This window comes from Paroedura picta, unplaced genomic scaffold (assembly GCF_049243985.1).
Source record: "Paroedura picta isolate Pp20150507F unplaced genomic scaffold, Ppicta_v3.0 Ppicta_v3_sca21, whole genome shotgun sequence".
Classification (NCBI taxonomy): domain Eukaryota; kingdom Metazoa; phylum Chordata; class Lepidosauria; order Squamata; family Gekkonidae; genus Paroedura; species Paroedura picta.
The window spans coordinates 873684-885775 of record NW_027518618.1 but is presented as its reverse complement, the minus strand read 5'-3'; the positions used below and the strand labels follow the sequence as shown (position 1 = coordinate 885775).

The window sequence follows — 12092 nt, the reverse complement described above, 5'->3', positions numbered from 1 at the left end:
ATGGACACAGAAGCTACCAGGGGGTTCGTGGTCTGACGCTTTGAGGCTCTCCGAACCCAACACGTGCCCCCCCCCCCCCCCGTTCACGAACAGTTTGCAGGGGAAGCCGCAGTGTGAAAACGTTCTCTTTAGTATAAATAAGGAGGTCACGATTCTATAATTTAAACACTTCCTGGAGACACAACAAGTAACAAACGTTCCGAGAGCAGGTAGTAAAGTGACGAAGGCACCGGGGGGGGGGGGGTCAGCAGGTTCTGGGCGTGATCTTCTGCAGACCTGGGTGCGCAGGGGGTGGGGAGGGCAGACTGCCAGATGCCAATGGACAGCCGAAGGCCCCCAGGGGCCCGATGGAGCGCAAGGGCGGTGTGCAGCGGGGGGATGGAAGAAAAGCGGAAGTCATGCTGTCCTCCAAAGTCCTCAAGTCCCGTCGTGAAGCTGGTTCCCAAGAGGTTGGAAGCCAAGCCGGCTTTCCTCCCCCAGCTCCCGCTTATCGCTGTGACCAGACTGGGAGGAGACACAAGTCGGTATGGAGCGGGGCTGGATCCAGTATGGCTTTTTTTTCCTGGGGGAGGGGCGCCAAGTTGCACGGTGCCAAGAAATTCCCAATACGCCCTGTGTGAAAAGAGTCTCTCTGGCCGGCTGGGATGGACTTTGCAAAGCCAGAAGGGCTGGGAGCCTGTCTTGGGGGGCTGGGCACTCAACTTGGGAGCCAGGGATTCCCCCCCCCCCCAGCCAAACTGGGATGTGTCTGGAAGGCGGGACTTCGCCTGGGACATGCAAAGCTCTAACCAACAACCAGAAACACGGTTCTAGCAACTAGCAACTGAGTGGAGAACGGTTCTCCTGCGTCCCATCCGTGGCCAACACAGACAGAGGCCCTTTAAGCTCCTGCCAATAAGAGCAGCTTTGACCTGAAAGGTGCTGTTGTGCCCAAATACTATCGCAAGGGGCCGGGCTGCTCCTCCGGGTATTTAACTGACCGCACCAGACCGCCTCTCCCGGGTCAAGGGCTTGAAATGTTGATGCCTGGGCAGGTGGAAGCAGCAAATCCGTTTTGGGACTGTTTTACGGGTTACCAGCCTTGCCTTGAGGGTGCTGGTGGGAAAATCTGAGTTGTCTAGGTCAGCTATAAGATTCAATGGGGGAGAAGGGGGGGGAGACAGACTCAGAGAGGCGGGAGGAGGGAAAGTGAAGGGTTGGTCAGGGGAAGAAAGATTTGGCTCCCAGCCATCTTCCAGCTCAAAGGATGTCCTGTTCAGTGCCTGAGAGAATCGTCCAGAAGCCCCAACCCAGTTCAGAGACACGGCCCTTGCACCTCGGAGGATGGGCTCTCCCCGGCAGTAGGTTGCTGGATAGTGAGTGGCACATTGGAGGATCCGTGAGGGGCTGCTTTGGGGGGTGGGGGGGTTGTCCTGGGACTGAGGGCTGCAGAGGTTCTGTGCCTCTCGCCTGGCCCTGCGCCCTCCCACCCGCAGAACAAATGGATATTTTGTGCAAAATACCAAAAAAAAAAAATCCCACTCCAAAGACTAATTAAAAAAATGAGATGCGGAGGTTACAGATAAATTTCCCCTGTGCAATAAAAAGGATTCCATTTGCTTTCTTCAAGGAAGCGGGCGAGGGTCGTGGTCAAAGTATGTTGAGTCCCAGGGCAGCACAACTGAGAGGCAGCGGGGGATCCTGGAGGGTGTCGGGGCGGGGACAGGGAGAGGAGAAGGGGCGCAAGCTCAGTTCCCCCTTGTGCAAACCTGCCCCCCCTCCAGCGGCCTGTGCTAGGGTCATTGCCATAAATAGGGTTCATTAATTAATACTTTTAACTAGCGGAGGAGAGCTACCAGGCTCCTGTGCTATGTCGCTCTCAATATATTAACTCTGTTAGTGTCTCTCTTCGCGTACGGTTAGCGTCGCCGGCAGAAGGAGGAGGAAAGAACCTGTACATAGAGCAGATGTCAGAAGAACTGCGCTGCGCTTGGCACGACGGGCTCGGCCAGTGGGGAGTCGGAGATGCCGGCCCGGGAGGCTGGCCGGCCGGATGAGTGGGGACGCCCGGTTATACCACCGTGCCGCTGGGTGAGCCACCATTTTGGGAGTTCACGGTCTGGAAAGACAACATTGGTGGATGAACCAAAGCGCCAGGGACCCTGAGCTGAGAAGCCAGAGATGCTACGGCCACTTTGTTCAAATGCTGCCTCAACCCACCCCCTTTTCTGCAAAGCCTTTCATCTCCCCCCCCTTTCTTACTAAAAAGAAGTCTAAGCATGCCTGACTGGAATTGTCTTTTCAGCATGCAAGGGGCCTCTTTGAAAACACCCCTGCATGCACACGGGCCAGGAAAAGCATTCATGACTCATTCCCCGCCCCCTCCCCCAATTCATTGGCTCAACTAACTGTCTGTTACACCAGGGGAAGAAAATCCAGCAGGAGGGCAGGGCTGCTCAGGCACTCCAGAACAAAGGGCAGGGTGGCAACAGCTGCCCTCAGCATGCCCACACAAGCGTGGGGGGGGGGCACAAGAACTGCCATGAAAATTCACACCCATCAACTGCCAAGCTGCTTGGGCACCCCAGCACAACTGGGGGGAGGGCTAAAGGGGAGGGGGCACACCAATTTTGCGGTGGCTCGTTTTTATGGCTCCACCCACTCCTGCTTTATCCAGGCCCACTTAGAACCAGCCCCAATCATTTAACCCCTTTCCATAAATAAAAAAGGTCAAAGAAACCATGCGCCACTGCAGCCCCAGGCTCTGAAAACACGCTGCAGCCCTCCCCCCCTCCCACCAGCAGGGGGCGCCACGACACGTACCGCTTTCCCCGGCCTCGCCCAAGTGCAGATGAGCCCTTCCTGGCAGGCGGTAATGATACAGTCCTCCAGGAAGAGCAAGACGGTCAGCCGCTCGTGGGCGATCTTCTTGCAGACCAGGGGCTCCAGGAGGGGGACCTCGTTGATGCGGGGGCACAGGGCGGTGCCCAGGACCTTGGCCGTGTCCAGCTTGCTCTTGGGCACCACGTTGAGCTTGTCGTTGCTCTTGCTGATGTTCCCCAGGCTGTGGTAGCGCTTGTGCTCCCGCTCGGCATTCTTGTCCTTCCGCTCCTGCAGGGTGAGGGTGGCGAACTTGCCGATGCTGAAGGGCACGGCCCCGTCGGCCACGTGGCTCTTGGCGGCGCTGGTGACGGCCGGGTGGGGCAGGCTGTTGGAGCGAGACAGCGAGCGAGGCAGGGCGCCGCCTCCCCCCGATTCGGCGGCCAGGTTGCTCCCGCCACTCCCAGAAGGCGGGATGCCGGCGCTGAAGGTGTTGGTGAGCGTGCGGCCCCGGGAGAGCGGGGGGTGCGGGTACAGGACGTCTTCCGTCAGGTCCCAGAGGCAGAACTGGGTGTCCTGCCCGGCGGACCCAAAGCGGTAGGTCACGGACGGGGTGCTCTTGGTGCTGTGCTTGGAGAGGTGGGACAGGGTGCTGCTCGTGCGCACCCGGCCGAAGTTCAAGGAGTCCTGGACGTCTTCGTCGCTCCCGCTGAACTCGCTGGCCTCGTCCTCTTCCGTGCTGGTGGTGAACGGGTCGAAGGCCACGGCGTTGACCCAGGACTTGTGGCCGTGGCCCCGGGCAATGACCCTGCCCTCAGCGAACGACCAGACCGTCACCAGGTCATCTTCCCCGCCCGTTACGATGTAGCGCCCATCGGGGCTCCAGCAGACGCACAGCAGCCCCCCGAAGTAGCTCTTCATCATGCCCTGCAGGAGCATGGAGTCAAAGTGGAAGACCCGCAGGCAGCCATCTTGGCTGACACAGGCCAGGGAGCGGCCGTCGGGGGAGAAGGCGAACTCGTTCAGGGCCCCTTCGCCCACCGCCCACTTCAGCAGGGGGTTGCGGGCGTTTTTGCTCTTGCAAGCGTAGACGGTGAAGCCCTCCCCTTGCTTGAGGAGCGTGTACTGGGGCGAGGCCGAGCCACAGGGGTGCTCCACGTTGTACAGGTACAGGTGGCCGCTGGCATGGGAGGCCAGGAAGAGGGACTCCGTCTCTGGGATCCATTTCACAAAGGTCACCTTGGTCTTATCGATCAGCCTCTGTGGGGGGAGGGGGGAGGAAAGAGGGAACGGGCAAGCAGCATGAGCTCCGCATCTCAGGTGGAGGGGGAGAGACAGCACCGCAACACAGGACACACCCAGCACCTAAGCATGTCACCAAAGCCGTGTTGGACAAGCCCAATTGCCCATTCAGGCCAACAGTGTTAGGGTTGGGTGCTTCAGCGCCCGAAGCAGCCGTTGCTCCCGCCGCAGCACAACCCTACCTGTGTGATGTGGTGGGCAAAGCTCCAGAAGCCCTCCCACTGTGGCCCCCCAAACACCATGAAGACAGAGCCCCCCTGGCCCAGAGAGTGCAAAGAGCCACGGATGAACTCCTGCCTCCATGTGCTTCTCCAACCCCCCCTTGAAGCAGTCTAGGCTTGCAGCCACCCCCACTTCCTATGGCAGAGTCAGTGTCTGTTACTCTCTGGGTGAAGGAGGACGTCTTTTTATCTGTTCTAAGCCTGCAGCTCATTCACTCCGTTGAATGCCCATGAGGGCTTGCATTGTGGGAAAGGAAGAAAAGGCCTTCTTTCTCCATCTGCTCTATCCCACACATACTTTTGTACCACTCTGTCAAGACACCTGCCCTCCGCCCCATCACCTGTTTCTCCCACAGGGCTGTTAAAGGTCCTAAGATGCTCACAGTAGAACAGAGCGCTGCATGAATCTCTAGATGGGACATAAACCAGGTGGGGCTGCCACAGCAACCTCGGCACAACTCACAGAAAGGAAGAGAAAGGCTTTCAGGATTCGTACCCAGGGCCTTTGTGCTGAGGGCCCCGGTCAGGCCTGCCACTCACCTCCTCATTGAAGAGCTTGCTGGTATCTTTCTTGATGAGGTCCAGGTACTGCACTTGTCCGGCCGAGAACCCAACGAGCAGAGAGATGCTCTCCGAAGCGGCGGTGAACTGGTTGAAGTCGTGGCAGGTGGGCTGCGTCCCCTTGTAGATCCGCTTGTCGATGGGTTTCTTCAGGTCGATGGACTGGAAGCGAAAGCCAGAGGTCAGAAAAGGGGGCAGGGCAGAGAGCAGATGGCGGAAGCCAAGGGTTCGAGAGCCGGCCAGGGATGCTGACATACAAGCTGCTGATTCTGTTCCTGGAGCCATGTTAGAGCTGGCCAGCTAATGAGTGCAGGATCCTCGGCCTCCAGCATCTGCAGTCCTTCGCCCCTTTTTAGATCGGCTAGGAATCCCTGGGCAATCCTAACTGTACCCCGTCCAGCGGACCATGCTGGCCTCACCAAGTGAGGATAGAAGCTACTCCTGCCACCTGACCTGCGCTTGGATGCAGAAACAGCAAAGCCCCCTTCCCCAGAAGACTTGCTCGCCTGGTGCCCTGGAAGCTAGCCTTCCTCGCCCCAGGTGACCGCATGTCACAAACCAGGCAGACGTGCAATATTCATGGGGGGGGGGGTGATTTTATACCTCCAAGGTAATTGTGAGGCAGGGTTACCGTTATCTTGAAAAGCAAAAAAGAGGACACATTTCCTGACTGGCTGCTTTGAACAAGGTATCATGATGGCAAACCTCATTTTAGATACCACTCCTGCTGCTTAAGCCACTAATGGGGAATATGCCTAACCTTCCAACCCCAAAAGGAGGCATTTACATCTGTTTTTTTTTGTCTTTTTAAAAGAAAAGACCCCTAAAAGGAAACACGTCTTCTACAAAAGGGACATCCGGGAAGGCTGGATGTACAAGGCGACCCATCCCTCCGCCCCTTGCCAAGAGTACAGCCCCCCTCCAGCTTCTGAGATCAGCCCTACCAGCTCCCTGAGCCTCAACCGGCTCCGTCTTGCCTTCCTCTTCAGACCCCTGCTGGCTCTCCCCAAATTCCCCAAGCCCCTTCCCAATGCTCAGCAGTGCTCCTTGCGCCTCTCCCATGTTCCCCGGCTCCCCCCCCCCCCCCCCGGCAGGAGGGCCGGATTCTCCCTGGCCCCAGTGGGGGAAGGGAGGGTAGAATGAGCAGGCGGTTTTGGAGCTGGAGGGCGGGGAGCTCTGTGGGGCACAAGGCCAGGCACTCCAGGCAGGGGGAGTCAAACTGTGGCCCTCCAGACGTCCATGGACTACAATTCCCATGAGCCCCTGCCAGCATTGGCAGTTTGACTCCCCCTGCTCCAGGGGCACAATCTCTGCCGAGTGGCCGCCATCCCCATCCTCCCCGCGGGCGGCTCTGGGCTGGGCAAGGGCTGGGCCCGGGTGGGCTTAGGGGGGGAGCTCCCCCTCTCCTCCCCCCCCCCCCCCCGCTCACCCTCCTGCCGCGGCCGGGGGCTCCTCCGGCGCCCGAGTAGAAGTAGAGCTCCCTGCCCAGGTTGAAGCAGACGCGGCTGCGCTCGGCGGCCAGGGGGGCGGCGGCCGGGGGGGCGGCGGCGGGCGCGGGGGGGCCGTCGGGGGGCGCGTCGGGCGGGGCGGGGTCGGGCTCGGGGGGCGCGAGGCGGACGAGGGAGAGGCGGACGGGGGGCAGGGCGGGGGGCGCGGGGGCGGGGGGCGGCAGGGCGGGGCCGGCGGGGGGCGCGGGGGCGGGCCCGGGGGGGGCGGCGGCGGCGGCGGGGGGCGGGGCGGGCGCGGGGCGGGCGCGGGGCTCGGGGCCGCCCAGGAGGCGGTAGGCGCCCTCGCGGGTCCGGAACTGGCTCTTGATCTCGTGCGCCGGCGCCGGGGGGGACGCGGAGGGCTCGGGGGCCGCCGCCGCGGGGGCCGGGGCAGACAGCGCCGCGCCCACCGCCGCCGCCATCTTCCCGCCGGGCCGCCGCCGCCGCCGCCTCCTCCTCCCGCTGCTGCTCCCGCTCCCGCTGCTGCTGCTGCTGCTGCGGCGCCTGCCGGAAGCCGGGCCTGGCTGACCCGGAAGCCCCGTTGCCTGGCAACGGGAGGGCGGCTGCGGCCCTTAGCGACGGCCGCCAGGGGACCTTGGCAACGGGAGGCGCGCAGGAGGAGGGGACCGCCCGCCCCCCTGGGCGCATCACCACAGCCCTGCGAGGTAGGCCAGGGGAAAACGGCGCTTTAAGTGCTTTTACGTTTTAGGCTTGATGGCGTGGCTGTGCTGTATTTTTAACTTCACGACTTGCTTCAGTCGCCCTGAGACTTGGGGAAGGGCAGGGTACAAACACACAGAGAAATGAATAGAATAATAGTTCGCTTTTAGACTCCACTTTTCACTGCGTGATGGAATCTCAAAGCAGTTTCCCTTTTTCTCCCCACAACAGACACCCTGTGAGGTAGGTGACATTGAGAGAGCTCTGAGAGAACTGCTCTGCAAGGAGAGCTCTAGGAGGGCTGTTATTGGCCCAGGGTCACCCAACTGGCTGTGGAGGAGCAGGGAGTCAAACCCAAGCTTGCCAGATCCGAGGCCACCACTCTTAAGGTCTGTAGCCACCACTCTTAGGGTCTGTAGCCACCACTCTTAGGGTCTGTAGCCACAGGGCACTGCGGGTGTATTGGGGGAATGGGCTTGCAGACTCTGCTGAAGATTTAGCCCGTGTGTCTATGACAACAGGGAGGAGGGGGCTTTGCACAACCCCCCTACAATATAAGTCAGGTGGTTCGTGGAAACTGAGACCCCGGGCTTAGCCCCTCCTGCGCCCCCTTCTCTCCCTCCTCACACTCCAGCCGCCCAAGGAGTGTCTTTCCCCCCAGTTTAAGGGTGCTCTGGGTGATTCTCCCATGTTTTACCCTCACGACAACCCTGCAAGAGAGGTTAGGATTAGAGGGTGGGATCAGTCCATCAAGTTTCCATGGGAAGTGGGGGGTGGGTGGGATTTGAACCCTGATCTCCTTGTCATTATTGCATGCTGGATAAAACGGAGGGGTGGAAGCGGTATTCAAGGCAAAAGACAGATCAAGATGGACTGCTCTATTTGTCTGTAGAGGTAGAAAAGAGCTGAGAGTCCAGGGGCACCTTAAAAGACTGACAAACTTTGTTGCAGGGTGTGAGCTTTTGGGAGTTGCTTCTAACATCTTCAGATACAGTTAGAAGACACTCACACTCTAGCTAAGGAGTGGCCAAACTGACTCTCCAGGTGTTCAAGGACTACAATAACCATGAGCCCCTGCCAGCACCACACAGCACAATGCACCCTTACCGGCAAATGCAGCTAGAGGTCGCCAAACTGGTTCTCCAGATGTCCAAGGCCTACAATTGCTACAACTTGGAAGATCCAATGGAAGCTAATGTGCAGTAGGTTCAGGGCGGAAAAAATGAAATACTACTTTACACACAGAGGAATTCAAGTGGGGAATTGGCTGCCATAGGATGTTGGGATGGCCACAGGAATAAAGAGCTTTAAAGGGGGATTTATATAGGAGAGGTCTAACAGTGGCTACTACTATGCGAACTAAAGGGAACCTCCACAATCAGATGCAGTTAGCCTCTGAATCCCAGAGCTAGGAGGCAACATCAGGGGAAGACCTAGGCCTCTATAAGGCCTGTGGCTGGCCCTGCAGAGGAACTGTCTGGCCCCTATGTGAGATGGGAGGCTGGACTGGATGGGCCCTCCCTGGCCTGACCCAGCAGGACTCTCCTGATGTCCTTAGGAAGGCCTCTCTGCCCTGTGGCCGGCCCTCCAGAGGAACTGGCTGGGCCCTGATTGGGACGGGAGGCTGGACTGGATGGGCCCTCCCTGGTCTGACCCAGCAGGGCTCACCTGATGTCCTTAAGAACACATGCCTGATTTAAACTCCTTTGAGCTAGCCGTAAGTTCAATTTCCTGCTGTGCTCTACAGACATTTTTTTTGGGGGGGGGGGGAAAGTTCTGCTCACAAACTGGGGTTGGGAGGTGAGCAGGGGTTAGGAAAAAAAGACCCTAAACAGAAGGACTAGCTGAGAGGCTCTGAGATTCTTTATTTAGAAACCTAAAACTTAAATTTCCTCTTCCAACTGCAATTTTCTCTTTGTGATGCAAACCCCTTTCCCCCCATCATCCAAGTCCCTTTCCAATCCACGCTTCTTTGGGGCCTCCCTCTGTGGAAGCCTCAGCTCTCTGCTTTCTTTTCTTGGTCTGAGGCGGGCTTTGGCGGCGACGGCTGCTCCTCCCCTGGGGTAGGTGAGCTTGGGACAGCTGCTTGCACTTCCTTGGCTGGCTCCTCTGGAGAAAGGGCTCCCTGCTTGGCTGGGGCCGGCTTGCTGGCGGATCCCTCATCTGAGCTGCTGCTGCTGCTGGTCCCACCTTCCTTGCTCTGCAGCTCCTAGGGAGAGACGGGGAGGAGTCAGGAGGGCAGAAACTCCCAGGGCGAACCAACCGGGCAACTCTCTCCCAAGATGCAGTTCCTCGGTTTGTTTTTTATTAATTAAAAATTAATTCAAACTAAATATATGACAGTGGTGGTGAGTCTACACATAAATGAGGAAATTTCTAAACATCAGAACAGTCTTTCTCAACCAGGGTTTTGTGAAATCCTGGGGTTTCTTGATGGCCCTGGAAGGGTTTTCTAAATGGGTGGGAGCTAGTTAATTTCAATTTTTTTATTTTAAATTTCTTAAACATTTATTGAGTGATATGACCGTATATCGTCATGTCATAGAAACACTGAGTTGGAAGATATTTCCGGGGTCATGTAGTCCAACCCCCTACACAATGTAGGAACTCACAACTACCTGCCCACCCACAGTGACCCCAATTTCATGCCCAAGTGATCTTCCCACCAAAAATCTCCAGAATCCAGCCTGGCCTGGAGAGAATTCACCTACCATCTCACAGTGGTGATCAGCAATTCCCTGGGGAGGCAAGGAAAGGCCACAAGACACAAACACTGGCACATCCCTTCCTATCTACCTACTCACAATTTGCCTAAGTTCATAAAATCAGCATTTTAAGCCTCTGCTTAAAAACTTCCAAAGAAGGAGAATCCACCACCTCCCGATGAAGCCTGTTCCACCGAGAAACTGCTCTAACCATCTGTCTCCCCCCACAATGGCCAATGGTGGACTTGGAGGGGGTGAGAAGGGGAGGGGCTCCAGGTGGGCATGTACCCAGCAGTGCTTCCCAACCATACTCTGCAAAACCGTGCCACTGCTGGGGTTTCTGACAGCCTGAAGAATGTTCCAGGGCTTTCTCAATGGTAAAAAGGTAGAGAAAGGCAAGTTGGCCCCCTCTTCATCGTTGTTCAACACAGCTTGCCCTCCTCTTCTCCCAGCTGCCCATCCCCAACTCCCGCAACCTCAGGAGGCAGGGATCAGAACCCCTTGCGCGTCTGAGTCGCTCTTCTCTGAACATCTGTTAGCAGCTGAGACTCAAGTCCTGTGGCATTTCAGAGACCCGCAAGATCTTCCTGGTATGAGCCTTCTAGCACCGGAGCTCTGAGAAAGTGTTAAATGGATGGAGTTTTGACTGTCCCAAAATTGTACCACAAAAATCTAAGGGTCTGCTGGACTAGGAATACAAAAAACATTTCTCTACCAGGGGTAGTCATACTGCGGCCCTCCAGATGTCCATGGACTACAATTCCCATGAGCCCCTGCCAGTGAACGCTTCCGTGCACTGGCTTATGGGAGGTGGGCACTGAACTCCCCGGTGTTGGAACAGAAATCCTTTTTAGCTGTGGGAATGGCATGGAGGGTCCATTTTTGCTGACCATCTTTTAGCTGCCAGGAAACAGGTGAATGGTTTAATCTCCTGATTAAAATAGGCATTGCCTATTTTATACTCAAGAGAAGGTTGCGAGGTAGGTCAGGCAGAGAAAGCTCAGAAGAGCTCGTGAGCATCTTTGCAACTGCCAGGCTGCGACGATTCTTAGATGCTGCACGGCAAGTTCTGCTCAGCCAGAAGGAAGCTGGCCCTCCCTAGCCTGAAACAGGTGTGCACAGTATCGCCCACTGCTTCTAGTGGTGAATGCCCAGAATCAAAGGCAGGAGCTTTGATCGGTCTGCGGCTGGGTGGGGCGGGGACTGATGCCCCCTGGACTGGTGGCAGGAGAGGGCAGGAGCACCAGAGCGGGGCTACCTTAGTAGGCCAGGGCCCCTCCAGGCTGGAGTCCAGCAGAGAGCTTTCTCCCCCGAAGCTCTCTTCTTCGTCCTGCATGCTGATGAAGATGGTGGGCGTCTCCACCTCCGGTGCTTCCTCGCGGAAGTCCAGGGACCCCTCAGTGGGGAGCGGAGTGGCCGGGGCGGCTGGGCGGGGCGGCTGGTGCTGCTGCTTCAGCTTCTGCTCCTCTTCCAGCTGGCGCTTGAGGGCCTTTTCCTGGGCCAGGCGCAGGGCGATCATATCCTGTGACACTCGAGGCAGGAGGGGGTGGGGCTCCAGCTCCTCCTGGGGCGGGGGAAAGAAGGGACTCAGTCAGGTCTTGCAAAAAAGACCCCCACATACCCCCCCCAGACAGTCCTCATTTGGACCTACAGACCCCCGATGCCCATCTGGGAGGAGCCACGCCTTGGCGGCCAATATCCTTGGCGTGCAGAAGGGCCCAGATTCTCCAGTTAAAAGGACCAGGCAGGAGGGGGTGAGAAAGACCACCCAAGAATGTGGAGGGCGCCTGCCACTCTGAGTAGCCAGCACTGACCTTGATCTGAGTCAGAAGGCAGCTTCAGGGGGTCACGTCTAATGCTGCTTGGGAGAACCTCTGCCTGGCATGCAGAAGGGCCCAGGCGCAACCCCTGGCATCTCCAGTGACAAGGGCCAGGTGGGAGGGGAGGGGAAAGACCCTTCTCTGCATGAGACCCTGGAGAGCCTTGGCCAGTCTGAGCAGACCAGATGGGCTTGGACGGAGCGAGAGTCTGATTCAGGATGAGGCAGCTGCAGGGGTCCTCTGTTTGATGGGTGCTTCTCCTCCCGCCCCCTTTTGCAGTCCCCTATTCAGTACGATAAATATTATCCCTTCCTTTGTAAACTCTCCTAGGATGTATGGACACGACAAAGAAACGGCATCTTCTGTGGCTGGCATCGCTGCCAGCCCTCCAGAGTGCGGCTGCCCCCTGCCCATCCACCATGTTCTTTGTCTATACAGAAGATGTGGGCTTCCAAAGTCCAAAAGTCACCATTTGCAAACGTTTGGTTAAAAGATTCCCCCCCCCCTTCACCCTCACAGCAATCCTTCCCCACTTGT

At 57.8% G+C, this 12092-nt stretch overlaps 2 protein-coding genes across 5 annotated transcripts in view; both read right to left on the bottom strand.

Moving 5' to 3' along the window:
* Window positions 1-112: 112 nt before the first annotated feature.
* On the bottom strand, window positions 113-6609 carry DMWD (DM1 locus, WD repeat containing; the record flags this gene model as incomplete). Its single annotated transcript, XM_077318702.1, has 4 exons — window positions 113-2098; window positions 2803-4059; window positions 4863-5045; window positions 6313-6609. Coding segments are annotated over 4 exons (1785 nt in total), but the record flags the coding sequence as incomplete, so codon positions are not given.
* Window positions 6610-8870: 2261 nt separating this feature from the next.
* Window positions 8871-12092, bottom strand: part of SYMPK (symplekin scaffold protein) — a 28421-nt gene continuing 25199 nt past the window's right edge. For all 4 annotated transcript variants that reach the window (XM_077318442.1, XM_077318441.1, XM_077318444.1 and 1 more), the window contains 2 exons: window positions 10994-11299; window positions 8871-9239 (listed from right to left, as the gene is read on the bottom strand). In XM_077318442.1, the coding sequence (XP_077174557.1) occupies window positions 9027-9239; window positions 10994-11299 (519 nt within the window). In that variant the 3' untranslated portion in view covers window positions 8871-9026. The remainder of the gene's footprint in view (window positions 9240-10993; window positions 11300-12092) is intronic.